The following is a 24,133-nucleotide window of genomic DNA, read 5'->3' on the forward strand; positions in this document are numbered from 1 at the left end:
TTCACCATGACTGAGCACCCTTTACATAGTCATCTTGTACAACAAGCAGAGGCTGCTGGGACCTACAGTCATGCATAGAATCCAGACAGGTGTAACGCATTAAAACTCTTAAACCTACTTTTCAACACTGAGGTCATAGCCAAAGCCAAGATCTTCTCTGTTCTCTTTGAAACACTCGCAATGGTACCATAGATCTTGAGGACCATACATCTTGGCACGCTGACTGTTGTAGTCCTTCTTGGATATTCGGATAGCATCCTGGAAGCAGAGAAAAATAGCTTTAAAGGGAAGTAATAACATATCACAAAATTTTTAATTATCCTGAAGCAAGTCAATTTAGTTTCAAATCACACAGCAATACTCCAGCAGTAAACAATCAAGTCTGGACCACACAATCCTTTGATTAACAGCATGAACATTGTTTTACTGGGTTACTGAAGATATATGTTAACCCGGATCTTCACAGGTGGAATTATTCTGTAAGAATAATCATCAAGATCAAAATGAGATGTACAAGTATTGCCATATGATTTTTCTTGGATTTTAAGTTAGAATACAGAAAAAGCATGTTGAATAATTCTTTCTGATGCAAACACAATATTTTACACAGAAATCAGGCAAACTGTAAAAGCATTTTCATGATTTGAAGAACGGCTTCATAAGTACACCAATCTATATTTAAGTCAGAAAACACACAATTTTTATATGACTTCGTTCATCGTTCAAGTCTGAAACAGATTTATCAACAGAGCAGATGCGAACCTTATCTATCTTGCTTTCACATCCTCGACATGTGCTGCGACCTGACTTGGCATACTCGGTTGTGAAGTCATTGTAGCCGGATCCCGGCACAACGTTATCCCCTGCAGAACCTGCGCCACCTGGCAGAGAATATGTCCGTATAAATCATAATGTGTTAAAGATGATCATTTTTCATTACAAGCAAGTTCTTCACAAGAATGTTGCTGACAGCAGTGAAAGAAATAACAAACTCTTTATGTATACTTAGTAAAATTAGATGACCTATGTGTAAAAACTGCATTCGTTTAACAACAAGCATGGGGCTCAGGCCCACTCGCTAATTTATTTTAATGTCAGCGAGGTGAAATGGTACTGCAGAAGCAGTTAATCATTTTCAGGAGCAGACCTGTCCATTCTGAACAGATGGGTTTTTTCAAATTTAAGCAATTTCAAGAATTGTTCAAATATGCTTCCAGTGCTTATCCATAAAATGTGTCCTGTATTCATGTTCCTCCAACTCCTAAATGCTTTTCAAGAACATCATCATCACCTTGGCCATAAATTATGAAGAGTTCCTAATGGTACACTCACTCTGAATCAAAATGTCAACTAAAATGTGGTCATTTCAACCATGATAGTCTCTACAAAACGACAGAGGCCAGACTGAATATTACTCATAGTATTCACCCCTGTAACCAAGATAACATGAGTTCTCCAACTCACCTGCAATTTTGTCTTTAATCTTCTGCTGATCGTCCCATCGGAGTGAATGAAACCCGTGGATATCATCTGGATTTTCAACTCTTGAACGTTTCCAGAAACAAGCATAGTGAAACCAGTTTGGGACCTTAAAAAGCAAAATTGTACAGACTGGGAAAACAAGATTGCACCCATCATGAACAGTCAAAGCTAACATCTGATGGAAAAAAAACATACTACATCCCTACTAAGACAAACCAAGTGGTATGACAGAACTTTTTTTCTCATGTACAAGTATGTAATAGGATACGCTTGCAGAAAGCAAATATTAATCAAGGAATGGATGAGGTGACAGCGACAGCTGGAGACAAGCAATAGCTTTTCTTTAATTTTCCTTCAGTTTCTCTGTGACAGAACTATCCTGCAACATTGATGAAATGTTTCAAACAATCATTTTTCAATACTTGTAACTGGAATAAATTGCAATTGCATATTTTTACAGAACAAAAAAGCTGAATGCATTCTTTAATAATCAATTTGATTTAATTCTTCGTAATTGTATTATTGATGCATACTGTTTGTAGTGAGTGACTTAGTGAGTTTAGTTTTATGCCACACTCAGCAATATTCCAGCTATATGGCGGCGGTCTGTAAATAATCAAGTCTGGACCAGACAATCCTGTGAACAACAACATGAGCATCTATCTGGGAATTAGGAACCGATGAAGTGTCAACCAAGTCAGCCACCCTGACCACCCGATCCCGTTAGTCGCCTCTTACGACAAGCATAGTCGCCTTTTATGGCAAGCATGGGTTGTTGAAGACCTATTCTACCCCGGCACCTTCACAGGTCCATACTGTTTGTAAATAACATGCATTTATAAGTTGAAAAAATCCATGGTTTACTGACTGGTTGACATGTGGGCAGTTTCGTGCATGCCATTTGTGGTCCAGGAATCCTAAAAGGATGGGGTTCAGGGGAGTAAAACCCCCTCACCCCCACCTCTAGATCCGCCAATGCATGTAACAGGTCTTGTATTTGTCACACTCTTTTCTACTGGCCATGGCAGCCTAAATTCAATGGTGTAAGACAGACTGTTGGACTTACCTTTCCATCAAAGTGAGGCGACTGAAAAAAAAAAGGGAGGAATAAGCTAAGTTTCAAAATGTGTCACAACAAAAACTGTAAGACATCATAACATTAAAAAAGCCATTGCAAGAACAACCAGTTACTGAAGGGAAACAAGTTCACTCCATACTACTGAAATGTCAAAAACTTGCTCTCTGGAGTTCATTAGAATTTTCAGTTTGGAATGAATCATAATTATAAAACGGGTGTTATGGGGCGGAAATCTTCCCTAGCTGTTTGGGCAAGAGGGAAACAAATTCTGACATGGCTAAGAGACTTTCAAAACTTAACTACTGTTTACAGACTATTTCATGTCAACACTTCTGGCTTCGAAAGTTTGTGACATTTGCGTCCCATGCGTGGACTGTGTTACACATTTTGCACATGTTGCATTATTTACACTACCCGCCCTGACCGAACACGTTCGTTCATTGGTTGTTTCGTCGTCACGTGGTACAATCCAACTCTGCCGGCATGAGCATGTTGAGCTTTGAGCTTACGAATTTGTATTTATAGTGCATGCATTCATAAGAAAGATGATGACAAGAAATATATCCACCTCTAACAAAATAAACAATAAAAACTAAACAAAATTTTGAGCAGAAACATGCACTACATTATTTCAATCGGTAAAAAACTCTTTGTAAACCCATCGTATCCAAAGACGAAAAAGATCAACATCGATTATGGGACTTTCACTGGAGAACATCCATCCTTTCTGTAATGTCGGATGTTCCTTCTACCTGTATCATGACAGCCAGCCGGAGAGAATCCTGACCGATTGAGCCCTTGCATCCTTTACAAGATGAACGGCCACTCTTCGCATATTCAGCTTTGAACGGTAAGTCGTGGTGGTCAGCCATGATTAGGAAACTGCCGCGGTTTGCACACGACCCGTGAGAAACAATTATGAACGGGTTACCTCCCTTCGAGCACCTGTCAAGTACTGTTAGACATAGACTTTGTCATATCAGGGATACTCTACAACTCGCTTGCTTTCTTTACCATTTGTACTAATTAACGTGTGCCTCGTCATGCTCCAACGCACACTGTGACTTGGCTCGTTCCCAGCGCAACTTCAGTTGTGTTTAACAGAACTTCAGCCAGTTTATTGTATCAGTCGGAATTTTACAATGAAGGAATGGATTATAGTAAGAGCAAGAATTATGTGAATGAATGAAAGAAATAAAGAAGAATTAAAAAAGAAGTACCTATGTGAATGAATGAAAGAATAAATGATACACCGCGGCCTTCCCTCCCAAAACATGTTAAAGGACACAAAAGTATCGCGAGAACACGTGTTAACCCTTATCAGGCCAAGCTTTTTATACCCCACAAAGTGCCAAGCCGGGCCTTAGAGGCCCGGCCATCCCCCTTCCTTTGTTGTGATACCAACAGAAAAATGAAAGGACTTCATTTGAATCTACTAATGTGCCATTCACTGTAGACATCATGGAGACCCTGAAGAGGCATCTGAGGGCAAATGGGTGAGAATAGCTATTATCTTTTGTGATGAAATGATTTTCGAAAATACGTTTAGTTGTATTTTAAAGGTGGATTTTATTAAAAACTGAACTTTCAGATTTCAAATCTTGATTTTTCTGTCTTCATGTACAAGACATAAATGCTTGTGTATTTTCCCGATCTTGGGGTAATTTTCAAGGTTAAACCATTAATATTAACAAATACAATGCTGATTAAATTGGAAAATGACATTATGAATAAATAGTATCAGCTACTAATAACTGTGTCTCAACATTGTTGTCATGTCTGTTGTTCATTCTCAATTGCTTTTTCAGTCTTACTGCTTCCCAGGGATTCATACATGTTTTGCTGCACCATGGTGACAGTCGCAAAGCTGTGTACAGAGCTATGTATGGACAGCTGATCGTACGTATTAATTATTTAATTTTTTGAAAACCACCCATTGGTTCATAATTGGTAAATGACTTATTCAAGATGATGTTATATGTTTCAGTATGGGGGAAAGATAGCGGAACCAGGCACTACTCTTGTGTACCCTGAGGAGATCAGATCTGTTGTTCGAGAGCGTTTCCCAGATCCGTCTGCTGGTACATATGATGCACAGTATAGTGATGACAAGGTATGGCCATTTGATACATGTGACATTTTGTATCCGTTTTTCAAGCAACATTTCGGTCAGTACTAAGTTTTTACTTTATTGTCTTTGAATTTTGTACTTTTCTCTATTCCAGAGCTCTCGACACCTGAACTCGACGCAGATGGTGGCACATCAGTGGCGTTCTCCTCCAGCATCATGTGCACTGTGCAGAAAACCTGCCTCTAAACCCTACTAAGGTAGATCATGTATCAACGGAAGAAATAAAACAACTTGAAACTTGAAATGATTTATTTGTTTATGTATAGCATGTAACTGAACAGTGGTTTTACATGGAAACATTTGTCTCAAACACCGTACAAAGACTTATGGAAATTTAAACTAATGCAGTGTTACAGAGTGCAGTGAGCGATAGTAATCGCACTCATGTCATCAGTCCACAACGTCGCTCACTCTTTACAGTCATCACACACAATTGTGGAAGAACTGTGCTCCTTGCACACATTGCGGTAACATTTGCTGCACACCAACTTGGTCTTCCTATCCTTCTTGCTGTCACAGATGCAACATCGTCGACGCTTCACGGGGTCCTCTTCAGTATCTTGAGGTGCTCCATCAGGGAGGACACATCGAATGTCCTGTTGTATATCTCTTGATAGACCAACTGGGTTTGCCCTTCGTCTTTCAATCTGTGGACGTATCAGGTCTTCAGCAACAGCCTGTAGATATGCACGTCTTCGATCATTGTTTGACACCTTCCATGCTGGATACTTCGTCTTCCAGATGACATATGCTGCTAGTCCTGCAATGTCAAGCATGTTGAAGAACATGACAAGTGGCCAACGCTTTGTCTTGCGTTTGGTAGTATACTTGTGGGCCATATGATCCATAGTGTCAACTCCCCCTTTTGTGGCATTATAGAAGAGAATTATTTCTGGCGTCCACCTCTTTGTCATTGTGCATGGTACTGAGCACTGTCACACACTTCCTCTTCTTACACTGATACGAGACAATTGTTGTCTTGTCATTGAACCCAAAAGTAGAGTCATGGAGCTGCCTGCCAGTCTTTGCAGTAAAATCCGTTGGAAGGAAGCGCTTGTTTTGTCGAACAGTTCCAACAAGTGTCAGTCCATTGGAGAGCAACTCCTTTGCAAGATGAAGATCAACAAAAAGGTTGTCTGCAGTGATGTTCCTATTTGACTGGAAGAATGGATGACACAAGTCCAAAGTGATTTGTCTGCCTAGACCAACTTGTCTGTTATGACCTTCTTTTCCGACATATGGGATGCATTTCAGAGGGTAGAAACTGTCAGAATCCACAATCCAAAAGAGCTTTATGCCATATTTGTCTGGTTTCATAGGCATATACTGGATGAAAGAACACCTCCCTCTGAAGGGAACCAGCTGCTCATCAACGGTCAGATTTGTGCCTGGAATATAGTGGCGGCTAAGACAGGAGTGGAATTTCTCCCAAACATCACGAAATGGGGCAAACTTGTCTTTTTCTTTCCTGGCTGACCTGGTGGATTTATCGTCAAACCGAAGAAATATTAAAAGTTCTTTAAATCTGCCTCGGGACATTGCAGCTCTGATCAAAGGAATGCCATATGATTTGGTCCACAGTACTTCTCTATTGACCATATTCTGTTTCTGGTGCCCAAGGGTTATCAACATTCCAACCAGAGCACTGATTTCAACAACATCAGTATCCTTCCATTTTTTGCCCTTCTCATCATACATTCTCTTCCCCTCAAGATTTGTGCATTCAACAATATCTTTTATGAGAGTTTCCGCAATCAAAAGATTGAAAGCATGGACCTCTTTGGTGACATGATCGGCATTTACTACTTTTTTGAGAGGGCCACGAAGAATGTTGCGCTGGGGAACACGTGAGATTTGGGGTGGCTGAAATGCCCATTGTGTGCCATCTTTTCCACTGTAAAACCCTTCTGCAACACCAGACAAGTCGGCTTCCTCTTCAGAGCTGTCACTGGAACTACTACTGTCACTGTCGTCATCATGAGGAACAAATTCACTGTCAGATACACTATCTGACGTAAGTCCTGTCCAATTCATCATTGACTGGTAAACTTGACACCAAAGAAATACCAGAGGTACTATTTCGTGATCGACGTTTCATTCTCACTGACTGCTAACTCCTGTGTTCAAGAGCTCACTTAGGGATTTTTGCCATAGGCACCATGAGAAAGAGGGGGGTGACCGGGCCTAATAGGCCCGGCTTGGCACTTAGTGGGTTAAAGATTTAATTTTCAAAATATTTTCTTTTTGGGAAAGAATAACCTTATTTAGATTTCATTGGCATGTAAGCGTCAAGAAACTTGAGGAATACCTGGAATATGACATTTCATCATCCAACGGTTTTGCAGTTATTACATGATTTATGCCCCTTCGGGTCCAAAAATACCCACTTGGCCTGATAAGGGTTAACATCAACTGTCCTTTTTAAAAATCTACTTTGAGACATTTTTGTTTACATTAATAATTAATTCATATATATTATTTCATGTGGGGAATGGGGTGGATATTAACAAAATGGTAACTGACACTGTCACACTGCCCTCAAAAATACAGTGTAAAACTGTCACAAAGCGTTCTAAAACACCCTTCCAGTTTTGTCAAATAATAAGATCAACAAGGAAGAAAGAAGTTATGGAACTATAACCATCAAACATCAATGGCGAATCAGATCAGATCGGCAATATGTCATATTTTTCACACACCTCAAATACACCCTCACATTTTGTTTTAGATTATGAAAATATCACTATTACTTGCAAACACATTTCCCCTGATAGTATATTCCCCTCATAAGAATTAAAGGTGTATGTGAAAGATGTTTTTGAAGTAATAACTAAAAACACTCAAACAACGGCGTGTAGTATTTCAATGGCGGATCAGAGCAGATCGGCGATATGTCACATTTTTCATACATCTCAAATACACCCTAACATTCTTTTTTAGATTGTGAAACTATCGCTATTACTTGCAAACACATTTCCCCTGATAGTATATTCCCCTCACATGAATTAAAGGTGTATGTGAAAGATGTTTTTGAGGAAGTAACTAGGAATACTCAAACAATGGCGGATCAGAACAGATCGGCGAAATGTAATATTTTTCACACACCTCAGTTACTCCCTAACAATCTTTTAAGTCATAAAACTGTCACTATTACTTGCAAATACCTTTCAACTAAAGGTATGTTTTCCTTCTAAAAATTAAACGAATGTGTGAAAGAAGTTTTTATCGGCACAATTTAGTCTATCTTCGCGGTGAATCGAGAATAGAAGCCAGTGAACTATATAACATACCGACTTGAAACTTTACTACACATCTACTCTCCTAATACGAACACGAATACCAATTATTTGACTTAAACTGAGGTGGCTTAATAGTTAACCTATCTTCTACATGTAGGATTTCAGTTGTTACAACACTCAGCTAAAAATAAGCTGTTGAAAATAAACCGGGCTCAATCTCAAATACTACGCTGCCACCATATTGGCTACACTGGTTACATAACGTTCAGCGGCTTTTCGAGGAGTTTCTTCTCCCCCTCTATATAGGCTCCCTGGTTATATATATATATTCACCGCATTACAGATTTATGAAAGTGAGTAAATCAAAACGTTTCATGTTTTCTAAGATCAACCGATTCACCGCATTATAGATTTATAAAAGTAAGTAAATAAAAACGTTTCATGTTTTCTCCGATCATCCTGTTGTTTAACGCACTCGGAACATTCCACCATACGCCACTGGTCTGTTCATGTGAAATCGAGTCTGAACCAGAGAATCCAGTGATCAACAGCACGAGCATCGATCTACGCAGTTGGCAATGTGTCAATCATGTCAGCGAGCCTGGCACTCGATCCCGTTACTGTCGTCTCTTATGAAAAGCATGTGTTGCTAAAGACCATTTCTAACCCCGTTGTGTCGTTTTCCTAAGTGATTTCTTTCAGGCCGTTGTTAAAACCAACCTTTGCGCTATGACAAACTAAAAGTGTTTTGTGGTTCAACTTCTTTATTATACAAGGTCACAACGTTTCGAGACAGATTCTAGTCTCTTCTTCAGGTGAGGTGAAGAAGAGACTAGAATCTGTCTCGAAACGTTGTGACCTTTTATAATAAAGAAGTTGAACCATAAAGCACTTTTAGTTTGATTCCTCCAACTTCTAAATGCCTTTGAAACAACTTTGCGCTATGACGTTTGCAAGTGCTACAGCAGCTTCCTTACTGCAGCACCAACCGCATGTGTGAACAGGGTTGAAGCATTCTATAAGGACTTTGTCAAAAGTTTCAAAAATTCAAATTTCCTACATCGTTCACTTTGGCAGAACCATAGATAATCTACAACAGGGATAGGTCACTCGCATGCTTTAATTCTTTACCATTTGTACTAATAAGAGTGTGCCTCGTCATGCTCCAACGAACTTCGTGATTTGGTTCGTTCCCAGCTCAATTTCGCCTGTGTTTAACAGTACTTCAGCCACTATATTGTATCAGTCAGAATTTTACAATGAATGAATTATAATTAATGAAAAAGAACAAAAGAAAGAAATACCTGTGTGAATGAATGAAATACTAAACGACACACAACAGCCGACCGTCCCCAAACGTCTTGAAGAATGCAAAACTATCGCTAGGACACAAGTGGGTTTTTTAAGAATCTACTTGAGACATTTTGACATTAGTAATTAATTCGTGTGTCTTATTCCATATGGGAAATTGCACGGGCATCGACAGGATGTTAACTGACACTGTCACACATCACTCTCACAAACTCTCATAAAGCTTTGTAAACAACATTCCAGTTTTGTCAAATACTATGATCAACAAGAAAGAAAGAAGTTTTAAAACTATAACTCTCAAGCATCACAAGCGTCAATGGTGGATCAAACCAGATAGGCGATATGTCATATTTTTCACACATCAAATACACTCTAAACGTGTTTTACACAGTTGTGAAACTATCACTATTACTTGCAAACACCTCTCCCCTGATGGTATATTTTCCTCATAAAATCAAAGGTGTATGTGAAAGAGGTTTTAGATCAATAAGCAGAAACACTCAAACAACGCACTGTATTATTTCAATGGTGGGTCAGATCAGATCGGCGATATGTCATACGTTTAACACACCTCAAAAACACGCTAGCAATGTTTTCAAAGTTATAAAACTATCACTGTTACTTGCAAACACGTTTCAACTAAAGGAATATTTCCCTTCTGAAAATTAAACGAATGTGTGAAAGATGTTTTTTAGTAACAGGATTTACTCTTTCTTGGCTGTGCACCGATAAAAATTCTGACACTAATAAGAATTATTTGACTTAAAATGAAGTGACAGAATATGTAATTTATCTTCTCCGTGTAGGTTTGTAGTTACCGCAACACTCAGCAAATGTAATCAACTGTCGAAAATAAACCGGGCTCAATTTCAGAAACTAAGCTGCCGCCATATTGGCTACGCTGGTCACGTAAGGGCTCAAGGCATATGCTAACGAGCTTCTCGAGGAGTGACTGCTCCCAGTGTTAGAGTCTCCATGGTAGAAGTGATTTCAACATAATACTTCCACATTATGTTTTCACATATTAAGACATAATTTCATAGTGTGAGTTTAATATCACGCGAACTCAAACTTTTCAAAAACTCGCTGGTTTTAGATGGGTAATACACGCACAGCTAAAACAAAACTGTGAACAATGAAGAACCATCTCCGTAACTAACAGTTTGTGTGCATATGATGACTGAACCGATTGTTTTCATTCATTTCTGAAAATCGCAAAGGACCCGATTGATTGAGAACCTGGGAAACGTAGCAATCTTAATAAATGATGACCAGTCGATGACCGTTGTGTGATGTTGTCAGATTAAAAATGTAAAAAACCGCTTTGCCATGTGATACTATGGAGAAGATGACATTTGTGAAAAAGGTTTGGTCTAGTTGCTTTGTTGACTGTATATTTACGGATCATCCCTGTCACCTTTAGCATAAGGGGGGTAACTGAAGGCTTGAGTTAATGCCCTTGTCTGTCTGTGTGTCTTGCCAACTCAGACTCGGTATTTGACAGTGCAACGTGGTAAAATGTTCTTGCTCAGTTAATCGTACAGGCAACTTCGACCCGTTTATACCGTTGATAACTTTTTTTTGAAAGTATTGTTTATTTTCAGAAATGGACGTCCCATCTGGCTTCAGACAGCGTAAGTGTACGTCCAGTTTATTTGACGTCTGGATGTTGTGTCTATCGAGTGGCGTGCCAGCTGAACACAAATATTCCTCGAAAGCCTGAGCTTTGTCCCTTGCACGAACAGCACTGCATTGTTAGTTAAGATTTTGCATGTAGTATGTACTGCACGGCGTTCCGTGAGTATATGAAGTATATTCACTGTTATGATTAGATTAAGTCAAGATAAGAAATATTTACAGGGCCTTTTGAATTTGAAATTAATCACAGTGTCATCAAAAATATAGTGACACTGAAAACTGTCCAGTGTGTGTGAGAGAGAGAGGGAAGTGTGTGAACAGGACCACTGGGGTAGTGGAATTGATAGCCCTCATGAAGTCAAGGTAGTAGTGTCTTTGTACAAAAGGAGAAAAATATAATTTTTAAATGAAATACATCCCAAAACTTGACATATCTGAAGCCTGTTAACTTGTTGTGCTGGTGTGTTCTTAGGGTGCTATTTTGCACTCTGACCTGAAGGGAGAGGTGGGGTAGCCTACTTGTAAAATCGTTCAAACCATTTGCTCGCCATGCAGACAACCCAAGTTCTTTTCTCCAAATAGCTACAATGTGTGAAGCCCATGTCAAGTGGCTTCTGCTCTGATATGGCTGGAATACTGCTAGGAGCAGCATGAAACTAAAAATTCTGAATAGACATATTTCCAAGTTGTGTATACTGCATTGTGGGTTTACATTACATCCAAATTGGCAATTCAGCATGACTAGAGGATCACAATATTTTGTAGCTGTTGATGCATTATATAAAGGATGTTATGAACACCACTAACAACTAAGCCTTTGTATGCCTCCAGACTTCCTGACACCCTATTTGCATGTTTGAGAGTAGTAGTAATAAATGTTTCCAAATGTACAAGATTGCTCAATCTCCAAGTCCCAGTGCACTCCCTGTCCACATAAATACACCTGGACCTAATGCATAACGCTATGCTTTCTAGCTGCAGTATGTACTAAATATCCATGAACTCTAGGTGGAAAATCTTAAAACAATTCTAGAATTTCAGCATGATAGCATGGCATAACATTTTTTATATGTTCAGATACATGTATATTTTTTCTTTTGTGTTTTGTTCTTGTTCCTAAGTATGTTCAGTATTCAGTGTATTAAGGCAACTTCTTTTCAGTATGTAAAGTCGAATGATCATGTTTTTGACAAATGTAAATGATCTTTTATTTTTAACATGTTAAAGTTTTTAATGCATAGCATCTCTTCAATATTTTATACCATATTGAATCAGATACAGCAACACACTTATTCATTGTACATGGGATAGTAGTTAGTATTTTTTTTATCATGTTATAGGGTGGTCAATAACATGCTTGTTGATACTGTTATACAGGTTGGAACAATAAACATGCAGAATGTCCTTGAATCATTATAGTCACTAACCATAAGCTATTGTTGACTAGTTGGCATGTAGACTTACATCTAACACATACAACAGTGAAAAGAAGAAACAATTATAAGCAAAAATAAATGCACATACAATATAGTTAAAGTGATTCCAGTACTGTTGTTTTGTGGAGGACTAGTGTTTACAAGGATTTTTATTTGGTTTTGGTGGAAGCGTGCGAGTTTCATTAGTTACATGCAACCTGCATGAATATGTACCCTTTGTGCAACATGTAGATTTCAACTTTTCAATGTGTTTGACAGGTAGATATCAGCGTGAGTGATGTTTTCTAACCTTTGTAGGTTCCAGATCATCGTGTACATACTTCTAGTGTGATTGTATATGACATAAGAAGTTATGATGCAGACCCAAAAGAGTTGACTGATGCTCAAACCAGTCAATCTAGTTGATACCCAGTGTTTTCCTTCTGGAAAGGCTGAGTTCAGATAAGGGCTCTGTTCCACAGAGTGATCTTAGCACTAGGGTGATTGTAACTTCCATACTTTAACATAGACTTACGACTGTCATAGCACTTCGATCATGATGTGGAACAGGGCCCTGGGCATTGATGGACACAGCCACTGGATTTCTCACCTGAGGTGAAAATGTAGGGAAAGTAGTTTCTCCTCCCATCTTTGATTACTTAACAAAACTACTAGTCCAGTAGAAGACTAACTGTATGTGACCAGTTGATGTATCCCTGCCTGTATCATAGTAGCCCAATATCCCATCCTTGTATCAGTATCGTCTCAGTACAGTGGAGCCAAGAATCAACAGAATAAGCTTCAGATGATAGGGAATCCTTAGATTAGGGAGTTAACTGGTGGTGAACACACTCTTGAACATCTAGACAATCTCTATTGCCTGAAACATTGGGTGGTCAGTGCCACAAGGGGAAAATGTAGCATTGATTAGTGTGAGTGCTTAATAATGGTTTGTCATTTGAACTGGACAAACAGACCCTCTCACATCTTCAAATTTCCAAAGCTGGCTGCTCTGTTTCATATTTTTACAAAGGGCAGGTAACTCTAACCTGCTCTCCCCTGAACAAACACATCAACTGATAAGTCACACAAAGTACAGTTTGTGTAAGTGAGGAAAGATGTTTAAGGCCTTTCAGGCTTGACAAGTTACATGTCACTTTTATCAAACCTCTATGATTTTTTATAAAAACAGTTATAGTGCTGGAGACAGCTACTTTTTTCCAGCCATGCAAATGGACTTTCAGATTTATGAGTAGAAAATGAACCTATTGCTGTGCACTGAACTAAATGGCCTGAAACAATCACTGTTAAGGCGACACTGTAATAACTTTGAAACTTACCATTTCAAATATATGTCATCCTACTGTGCAATAGTTATATGAAACTTGATGTTTCATGATATGTCAGTAAATCACTTTTATTTTTGTATATGATCATATTATTTTGATAAAATTTTCCCAGATTCGTTGATCGTATTATTTTCATCAAAGTTCCCTTTGTTATTGACTGAAGGACTGTGCTTGATATTGTTGTGTGTTGGTCATGTGCATGGGTTTATGAGGTAACAGCATCATACATACAAAACAGAACATGTAGATCCCTTAACAGGCAGATTCACTAACAACAGCTGGCACTAGTCATCACACACAGGCATCCAGACCAAGGATAAGCTGTTTTTTTGTTGATATTCTTGGTGATACGTCAACTTAAATACATTAATTCTTGTTTACCAAGCTTGGATGTTACACAATTCCTTGCTATTCAGTGGCTGAGACAACTAAATGTTGATCTGGTGGTCACAATCACTTCTCAGTGCTGTATCCTTGGTACTTGCATGATTGAAGTGAAATGAATTTTTTCAGCAGTGAGTGCCCAAGTGTTGCAACAAGACTTTGGTCATAATGTGCTCTCCCTCAACCACTAGTTAATATTCTCTGCAAATGTTTGTTTTACTGTATTTTACTTTTGTAACTCAAATGTATTCACAAATCTGATTGGACCCGTGAAGGGGTAGAATAGGCCTTCAGCAACCCATGCTTGCCATAAAAGGCAACTGTGCTTGTCGTAAGAGGCAACTGACGGGATCGGGTGGTCAGCCTCGCTGACTTGGGTGACTCATGTCATCGGTTCCCAATTGCACAGATCGATGCTCATGTTGTTGTTCACTGGATTGTCTGGTCCAGACTTGATTATCTACAGACTGCTGCCATATAACTGGAATATTGCTGAGTGCGGCGTGAAACTAAACTCACTCACTCATAAATCTGATTGTACAAGTGGCATAGTAGACACTGTAGACTGTTTTGCTTACTAAGCATTTTACTCCTGCAATTGTTGTCTTGATGTCAATGTTGTATACGCTGTCATTGACCTTTGTGTACCTAAACATTGGTAAGTGTTTACTTATCCTGAAGCTTCTGGTAACCATACTCACATGCAGTAAAACACTAGCCCATTTATATTCATTCATCTGGAAAATGTGTTTCTTACTACTCTTAAATAATTTTATAAAACGTCTCATAAAACAAGTTCTGTGAAGATTATGAATCAATAAAAGATATATAAATGGTAGCTGCATGTGTGAATGTTGTCTACAGCTGGGCAGAAACGGAAAGCCAAGGGCACCAAGTCACAGAAGCCCCAGTTGTTTCAAGACACGAGCTCTCCACCACAGCCTGGACAATTTCCTCCCCCTGGCAGCTATGGACAACCACAAGGTGGGTCAACCATGGGGACTTGGTTACCTTATATAGGAGAAAGGGTAAATGCAAGGCACAACTACGGCTGTAACAAAATACTCCTGGGTCCAGATTTTCTTTTTTAGCACTAAGATAGTCGTAAGTTATGTTAATGGTGTTGTGTGGCATTTAGGTCTATCTTAGCACTAAGAGAGCTTCAAAAATCTATTGCCTGGTTGGATTTGATGCACATCACAGCATTGATCCCTAGGCTCTGTATATTTCGATTCAATGCGCAAAGAGATTGGAAAAACACAATTTTTAGGAAAACAGGGTTTTTTCCTTGAAACAGAGGTAAATAAGATATTTTTGTCTTTCACTGACTTCAAATAAAATAGAATAAGTCATCAAGTACATTTCAGTGTCTTGGCAAGTTTGGGAAAAAATTTGAAATCCAGTTTTAGAGAAATTTATATTTCTTGGTACTGTGATATTTTAATTGATTGTATTGTCCTTCGTTGTCAATTTACATGTATTTATGGTGAATTTACAACCAATTTTAGTTGTGATATGGGTGAAATATTGCCAATGTGACTTTTAATTTTAACCTTTTCCACTAGTTTGAGAACATCATTAATCATATCTATCTTGAACTTATCCATGGATTCAAATCTCATGCTTTTAGTGACAGGAAAAGTGATTGGCCGTATTGATGTATTTAGCTATATGTCATGCTGTTTACAAACCGAACTGAAATCTGAATAGTGAATGATCAGACACGTAAATCTAACCAAGAGTAAATACCGTGGTATATTGAGAATCGCGGTATACCATTGCAGCACTGGACACATTTAGCAAATATTGATAGATGTAAAAGTGAATACTTATGCAAAACATTTTGGAGTATATATATGACATAAATGATTGCAGATTGTGGACAAATATGTTATTGTCCCAGTGTGTTCAACATTCCACAGCCTCTGTCATTGGTTCCTCCCAACACCTTCCATGCCATGATATAACTGGAATTATTCTCAGCGACGTCAATTCCAACTCATTCACAGCACCTTCTGTAGCCCATTTCATGTTAGATATTAAGGGAATACAGCACTTGTCAAACTGTTCAATGAATCCTGTCCCTAGCATACAGCATTTGCCAGACTGTTAAATACATCTTGTCCTTAGCATAACTGTCTGTTTGCAGGTTATGACCCAAGTGGAATGCCATCCGGTGGTGGTGTCAATCAGTTTCCAGGACAGCAGTATATTCAGGACCCCATGGCTAACTTGGCAATGCAGTATGGCACCTCATGGGCAGGGCAGAGTAAAGACATGCTCAACAAGAATGTAAGTCAAGTGCTACTCAGTGGAACATACTTCCTTGCGATGTGACCAAAGCTGAAATGAGTGATAGGTGCATATGGGAGCATGCATGGCCAAATTTTTCACTTTGAAGAGGTGTGTCTCTTAGATATGCCAGAAGACAAGGCTGAGTCTGTAATGATAATTAATAATAATAAGTACATTTATAATGCGCCAAATCCAGACACAAAAAGTGTATGCTTATAGCGCTACATGAGAGATACGGACATCACCAGGTTAAGAGATTGCAACTGGGAGAAGAGAATGTCTTGAGACATTATTTAGGTTTGTCAGCATTACACCAGTGGTCGTGGGTTTCACCAGAGAGGTGAACATCTGAGATGCACGTCACATTGGGTTTTCTTTCCTCATTCAGCTGAGATGGTGGGATGGCTTTGTGGCTTTAGTGTGTGCTCATCATGCCAAAGACCTGGGTTCAATTCCCGACACAAGAAACCCATTTCTAATGTGCCCCACCATGATATTGCTGGAATGCCACTGTGTTGTGTAACTTTTTGTGTTCGCTTTTTGGTGGTAATGTCATAATAATTCCAGTTCTCTTGTGGGTTGTGTTATGGATCTGATCACTTTGTATTTTTCTCTCACATTTGGCTGACATGTTGTAATTAAACTGAACAATTTGAACCTTATCAACTGACTTGAACATTTTGTTGAGAATCTGTAATGAAACTTCTCAGCAACCCATTCTATGAATAATCATTATTGTAAATTAGTAAAATAAAAGATTCTTTCATTGTTAATCCAATCTCAGTTTTTAACATAATATTGTTGTGAATTCTTATATGTATGATTTGTACATGTTGTTTATTACAGATAGAACAGTATGTAGCGACCTCCAAAATCAAATATTATTTTGCTGTAGACACAGCTTACGTTGGCAAGAAGCTGGGGCTTCTGGCTTTCCCTTTCACACATGCAGTAAGTTTGGTTTTTCAGAAGTCGACATTTCATGTTTTCCTAAATACTGGCTTGTGAAGATGAATTAGAACTAATCTTCAGTAGCCCATGCTTGTTGTTAGAGGCGACTGATATGATCCAGTGGTCAGTGGTTGACAGATCTCATTGTATCCTATTTGGATAGATCGATCCTCATGCTGTTTATCCCTGGATTGTGTGGCCCAGGCTTTATTATTTACAGACAGCTGCCATATTGCTGCATACAGGTTTAAACAACAAAACAACACGACATTGTTTTGTATGTTTCTAATGATAAAGCCAAGGAGGAAACAGACGATGAGGAGAAATTAAGTGAAAATGTGACAACTGATTCCATTCCTTTGGAAATGTTTCATCTGTATGGATACATATTATTGTTTCTTATTTGCATTTGCATTGGGTAGTAGTATTCTTGCAAAATGGAATATCCCCTGCTTGTTAGTGGTATATGTGCTAAAGGTGATGCATTGTATCATGTCATGTAATTCACAGGACTGGTCCATTAAATACAACCAGGATGAGCCTGTAGCACCAAGATATGAAGTCAATGCTCCTGATTTATATATTCCAGGTAAGTTTCTCTGTTAGTTACGATCGACTAACGGGATTGGGTGGTCATGTTCGCTAACTTGGTTGGCAGATGTCATGGGTTCCCAATTGCACGTATTGATGCTCATGTTGTTGGTCACTGGATTGTCTGGTGCAGACTCGATTATTTACAGACCGCCACCATATAGCTGGAATGTTGCTGAGTGCGATGTAAAACTAAACTCACTCACTCACTCACTCACTCACTCACTCACTCACTCACTCACTCACTCACTCACTCACTCACTCACTGTTAGTTACGTTATACTCCAGAGTAGTCCTCTTGGTTCCGTGCTTTACACCCATGCTTGCCATAAAAGGCGTCTGTGCTTGTCATAAGGGGCGACAAACAGGATTGAGTGGTTAGACTCGCTGACTTGGTTGACTAATGTCATCGGTTCCCAAATGCGCAGATCAATGCTCATGTTGTTGATCACTGGATTGTCTGGTCCAGAGTGGTGGGCTAGCATACTGCATATATTGCGCTCAGATCCGTGAGGATCAGGGTTAGAACTGACTTCAGGAGCTCATGCAGCGACTGGTGGGATTGACTGAGATACGATGAACGGAATCAGGTGGTAAGGCTCGATGGCGTGGTTGACATGTCATCGTATCTCAGTTGCATAGATCGATGTACATGCTGTTGATCACCGGACTGTCCTCGATTATTTACAGACTGCCGCCATATAGCTGGAAAATTACTGAGTGTGGCGTAAACCTAAACTCACTCACTCACTCACTCCGTGCTCTACTAACTTATTCCTCATGTTGCCAGTACTTCACTCTCAAGTCATTCAGGCAAAGGCATGCGTTCTACGCTTTATCCAGATCTGTGAGATATAAATTGTAATCTAATGGGATTTCTGTAGATAACAGATGTTATGCTGAAACTAATTCATTAAAGAGGAAGGGCAGAATGCATCTTGGCCCAGCTGGAAACTGAAGTTTTTGAATCAAGTGTTGATTATCATTGACAGCTATTTCTCCAACAATAACAGTAATTAACTAGGGTACTGTTCAAGACAGCATTGAATTAGTTTTCTAGTAGATGTCGTAAAATATTGGTTAATGAATGGATTGTTTTGCAAGTCTGGTCCGCTAACTTTTGGCATCATCCCTATATGTTTAGCCTTACAGCTTCCCCTTCTATTTTTAAGGCTGATGTGTTGTCAAGTAAGGGTGCATGTATGTGATGAGATGTCGATGCTGTTTCTGTTTCAGTTATGGCTTTTGTCACCTATATCTTGGTAGCCGGCCTAGTACTAGGAACTCAAGACAGGTACGTCCAGGGAATGAGTGAGTGCATGTTGTTTTATGCCAGTCATCAAGAATCCAGATGAATATTAGAAACAATTGAATCTTAAACTCACCATATCACCCATTAATGTATGAATGTGGAATGTTTGGGGCACAGCACAATCGTGGTTCTACAGCTAGTTCTGCTTGACCTGAGCTACTGTAGATATGCATGATTCATTAAATAGTAGTGTAGAGTGCGAAACATGCACACATGACTTTGTTACTGAACCTGTCCTGGAAAACAACACTTGTAAAAAAACAATCATTTCATGTTTAAATGTTTATACAGTCATATGCTCTCTGCTTTGGGTTACTGACTTTACAACATGCAGAGTTACAGTCACAATCCGATTCGCTCTCGCTATTACTGTCCACACCCAGTTGTTGCAGGTGCTCTCTCCCTAAAAGCCAGAATGGGAAACATTAAACAACTTATGGCTTCGTTTTAAGAGAAAGTTAGGACATTGATGACGATTTCTCAACACCTAGATGTCAAACAGCAACCTTGTCTCACATGTTGACAATCAACTGACAAAGGTGTGCCACTTCACAATAACAGACCAAATCAGTTGTGACATGATCACGCAATGCATTAGCAGTCAAGCTGAACAAGCTTTACTTGTGACATGCTGTAATATGACCCTGATTCTTGCCTCTGTGTGCTACTGTACACCGTCTCTCTACATGAACAGTAAACTCTTTATAAGAAACAGGGCTATGATGAACTGGTGGAAGTAACACTATCTGAGTGGTCTGGGGCTCCCTTCACAAAGCAACCTTTACTAAGGTTAACCTTAACTTCCATTCTTTAACACTGCACTAGGGTTAACTTAGTGACTTACGATCACCTCAGTGCTTTGTGGAAGGATGTCTTGATTGAGTTTGTTATCACCATATGTTATATGGTTATATGGTTTGTTAACACCATATGTTATATGGTTATATGGTTTGTTAAAAACATGGTTTATTTTGACCAATTTATGTTTTCCAGATTTACTCCCGAGCAACTTGGTATCCAAGCAAGCTCTGCCCTTGTTTGGTTTATCATTGAGTTGCTGGTTGTCATGTTCACGCTGTATGTGATGAACCTGAGGACTGACCTCAAGTACCTCGACATCATGTGCTACCTGGGCTACAAGTTTGTAGGGTAAGCTGTGTTATAATGTGTTACTTGGGATTCTCACCTAGCCTTGTGTACAAAAATGTATATGGGCCACTCAGTTGTAAGACATTCAGTTCCTTTCTTCCAGATAATATTTGGCGCCCATTCTGTTAGTCTTCATCGTGATATTCTAGGGATATTGCTGGAAGTTTGATACATCATATGTTTGCTTATTGAATCAGCCTGGCATATATTTAGCTTTGAGTTATTTAAGTACAGGCTTCTTTTCAATACAATTGCAGCATTACGGAGTGGAAATGTGTTTGGAACCCTCAGAATGTTTCAGGTAACCCAGCAGTTACCACCACGTTCTCATGTCAGTGTCACAGCACCAACTGAACATGACCAATATTAATCAATATATCAATATTTTGTTGAGCATTGTCCTGTCCTTCAGCATTTTGTATTCTTGCAGAATGATCGTGTGTATGCTGGCAGGCCTAGTGTTACAACGTATGGGCTACTATGGAGTGCTGCTCTGGTTCAGCATCTCACTCGTCTTCTTCCTGGTAAGTCTAGTCCTGGATCTGTCGGCACTGTGCTGTTGCAGCATTTCCTCCCACAGGCTCTGGAGTCCTGACATATTTCATATGCATTGAATATTCATGTATTTTCGAATACTATTCAACACACTCCTTTCATATTCTTGAAACCTATCAAGTTTGGATCCCCATTCATTCATTCATTCATTCATTCATTCATTCATTCATCCATTCATTCATTCATTCATTCATTCATTCATTCATTCATTCTGTTTATGCTTTCTGTTACTCTAAGTTCACTCCAAGTAGCGAGTAATAATAAATCACTTTTTAAGGGTTCCAGTAGCGACACACTTTCCTTTGAGAATGAAAGGTCTCAATAAGAGCTCACCTCAAGCTTTAAAAATCTTGTCATATGTTGTAAACTACAATTTGACAAAATGTTCGGTGATGTTTGCGACTCAGATCCATGGCCCAAGTCATGTTTGTGTTGTGTCGACTCTCCATTAACAGATGTTTCACAGCCACCTCTCCTGTGTTGCAGGTTCGAACACTGAGGGTGCAGATACAGCCCCACAGCACTGGGGATGATTTCTCGCGTGGAAACAAACGCAGCTTATATCTTATACTAACTATAGCAATATGCCAGCCTTTACTCATGTGGTGGCTCACAAATCATATCATGTTTGGAAGGAAACTGTAGATGTATACCAGGTGTAGTGGCTGGACCATACTTGTCTCTCTCTGATGCACGACAGGGCTGGTCCAGTGTCTTAACACAATCAGTATCAGTTGGTCTGGGTTCAATCACAGATTCATACTGGTGCGACCCTTGGTCTGTCAGCTTTGTAACAGTGCAGATGGATTTCACCCTTTGTGGTAAACTTCCAGGCATATGTCAGAATGGGATTATTTCTCCCACATGAAGCGGACATGCAGTGATACAACTGGAATGCTGTTCAGAGCAGTGATGAACCAGATTTTTATTTACTAAACTAAAATAAAGTAATTAAGTCATGTTGGACCAGGTGTTATGAGAATGTGCAAAGATCAGTGGAGGAATTGTGAATTTTTCTGTTGAATCCAATCAATGTATTGCATAATGTAATGTATTATCATGATTAGAAGAATATATTCGTCCTCAAGATAAGAATATACTTTTGTCTTCCTGGTTTCATGGGGGGATTTTAGGTGTTTTTCCCATTTCCTTTTGTAAAAATACAGAACTAAGAAATCCACTATCTTAACTATTCTTGAGTAGGAGATAAGGGGTGGGGTTGTCTAGTGATTAAAGCATTTGCTCATCATACAGAAGGCCGGGGTCTGATTTCCCACTTGGGCACAATGTGTTAAGCCCTAACACTCTCACTGAGAATAAGTTCCATTCTAAGAAGTGACAGAAAAATACTTGTGAGGACTATCAGATGTAAAAAACAAATATTTCAGTAAAAGTTTATGTACAGATACTTGGGAACTGTTTGATACAGTATTATGTTGTGCATGACTGGATCTTTGAATGTACAGTATGCTGTCAGGCCTGAGTACCCACCTTACCAATGGTTTCTCTTTCAAACATACATAATTGCTCTTGCTTTATCATAAGATGAACTTCAGGGTAACGTTGAGTATTTCTCTCTGCACTTAATTTAATAAGAATTCAAGATGCATCTGAAACCAGATGATCAAGCCAACTGGTATGCGAAATATACTGTTCATGTTTAATTTTGATGCGTAAAAGGCAAGGGATAGTCATAATTAACATCAAATAGTTGAAAATGTCAGATCAATTTTAGTTTGTGTTTTGATACTGATACTTTCTCTGTATATCGAGAGCAGTTGGATAACCCTGTGGTTTGAGTTTTACAGCTTGTTCAAGATCATCAGAATCTATTTGTCACATCTGTGAACTGTGCTATTCCCTCAAAACCTTTTTATAGCTGTTAATCATGTAAAGTATGCAAACTCCAACTCATTTGTTTTATAAGCTGTTTTTATAAACATTGATACTTACTATACCATCCTCAGCTGTATCATAACAAGATGGAGTCTTATTTCTGTGCTTCGTAAGTTGTGACTTCCATTGCACAAAATGCATGTTCATATTTCAGCTGATATTAAATTGTCAATATTATTTAAAATATTAGTTCTTATGCATGTGAACTTGTAGACTATTGATGTTACAAATATCAAGTTGAATGTAGTGAATGATATTTCTACTAAAGAATGCCCTGCCAAATATATTCCACAAACTGGTGTATGACTAGACATTAGCTATGCTTGTCAAGATTTAGAGTTGTCTCCCTTCCTTCGTGCAATGTTTTAAGTAGATTCCACCACTATAGCATACATAGAACAGGTTTGATTTAAGTTATAATCTTTCGAAATATGTTCATCCAGATCTGAAGCAACTGGAATTAACAAAAATATTAAACTTCACTTTTTAAATTTGATTTATGGATTTACTAATTTTGTCTCTGCTGTATGTTTACTTAATTGATCATTTTGTCATCCAGTGCAGATTCATTTAAGTGACATGTTCATCACACAATTTTCAAGTGATTATGTTCAGTCAATTAATCATTTATAATATGTTGTTTCTGTTCAGTTGTGAAGACTTGCCATATTTTATTTATTGTGCTCAACCAAAATCAGTCGAAGTTGAATATCACTTGTCAAAAACAACACATGACATTCAACCTCTGTACATACAAGTCTGTAAATGTGTACATTACTGCGTGGTTGGTATACTTTATGGGAAACATTTTCGTGACTTTGTAATACACGGTTGCTACAAAGCTTGTAAATAAAAAAAGTTATATTGTTCACAAGATGTTCATATTGTCTTGTTTTCGCCCGGGTTAAGAAACACCTCATTTCCATGAGTTTGGGTAGTGAATCAGCAGTACATCTATGTGGAACTATACTATGTTATACTGAAAATATGTAGACATGGAGGTTTGGGTAAACTGGGGTTTCAAAAGTTTCATCACTGTCAGGGTTCACAACCAGAGAATATATTAAATCCAACTTGTTTCATCCAAATGTGACTTGAATATGAATTCAATTTGTGATCAAATAATTGAAGGTTCTCATTTTCTCTCTCTCAAAACATGTAGCTTTTCTGGAAATTTCTGATTATAAAGCTTTAATACTTTGTCCTTCAACATCACAACTGCGTCACACCCATGAAGATGGTGGTCGCTATCGCTGATCATATCAATCTGGATGTCTGGTCCAGACTTGATTATTTACAGACTGTAGTGATATAGCTTGAAAATATCTGTGTTAAACATAAACAAAATGGGAAAGTT

The 24,133-nt window shown here is 38.7% G+C and overlaps 2 protein-coding genes across 4 annotated transcripts in view; one reads left to right on the plus strand and one right to left on the minus strand.

Annotated features, from left to right (window-relative positions):
* LOC137294040 (poly [ADP-ribose] polymerase 1-like) overlaps positions 1 to 3,467 on the minus strand; it is a 29,301-nt gene extending 25,834 nt beyond the window's left edge. Inside the window, exons 1-5 of one of the 2 annotated variants that reach the window (XM_067824964.1) lie at positions 3,313 to 3,448; positions 2,549 to 2,569; positions 1,465 to 1,588; positions 763 to 881; positions 119 to 258 (exon numbers count right to left, since the gene is read on the minus strand). In XM_067824964.1, the coding sequence (XP_067681065.1) occupies positions 119 to 258; positions 763 to 881; positions 1,465 to 1,588; positions 2,549 to 2,569; positions 3,313 to 3,432 (524 nt within the window). In that variant the 5' untranslated portion in view covers positions 3,433 to 3,448. Of the gene's footprint in view, positions 1 to 118; positions 259 to 762; positions 882 to 1,464; positions 1,612 to 2,548; positions 2,570 to 3,312 lie in introns of both variants that reach the window. The other variant, XM_067824965.1, reaches the window with a different exon arrangement.
* A 7,232-nt stretch (positions 3,468 to 10,699) lies between these two features.
* LOC137294104 (protein YIF1B-A-like) lies at positions 10,700 to 23,647 on the plus strand. 2 transcript variants are annotated; one of them, XM_067825057.1, is made up of 10 exons: positions 10,700 to 10,754; positions 10,846 to 10,881; positions 14,892 to 15,011; positions 16,177 to 16,319; positions 17,169 to 17,273; positions 17,784 to 17,862; positions 19,101 to 19,158; positions 20,170 to 20,325; positions 20,756 to 20,849; positions 21,367 to 23,647. In XM_067825057.1, the coding sequence occupies exons 2-10, from the start codon at positions 10,848 to 10,850 to the stop codon at positions 21,523 to 21,525; spliced, it is 948 nt and encodes a 315-aa protein (XP_067681158.1). In that variant the 5' UTR covers positions 10,700 to 10,754; positions 10,846 to 10,847; the 3' UTR covers positions 21,526 to 23,647. The 2 variants fall into 2 exon arrangements, with proteins under 2 accessions (XP_067681158.1, XP_067681159.1); XM_067825058.1 differs by having other exon boundaries at positions 10,703 to 10,754; positions 10,846 to 10,875.
* The last annotated feature ends 486 nt before the right edge of the window (positions 23,648 to 24,133 follow it).

The sequence above is a fragment of the Haliotis asinina genome, chromosome 8 (genome assembly GCF_037392515.1).
Source record: "Haliotis asinina isolate JCU_RB_2024 chromosome 8, JCU_Hal_asi_v2, whole genome shotgun sequence".
NCBI classification, from domain to species: Eukaryota; Metazoa; Mollusca; class Gastropoda; order Lepetellida; family Haliotidae; genus Haliotis; species Haliotis asinina.

What these genes read in the sequence shown, in the direction of transcription:
- LOC137294104 (XM_067825057.1), top strand. Translation starts at nt 10,848, where the DNA reads ATGGACGTCCCATCTGGCTTCAGACAGCGTAAGT. An exon ending in TGGCTTCAGACAGCGTAAGT is followed by an intron (nt 10,882 to 14,891) that starts GTACGTCCAGTT and finishes TGTTGTCTACAG; the next exon opens with CTGGGCAGAAACGGAAAGCC. An exon ending in CTTTCCCTTTCACACATGCA is followed by an intron (nt 17,274 to 17,783) that starts GTAAGTTTGGTT and finishes TGTAATTCACAG; the next exon opens with GACTGGTCCATTAAATACAA.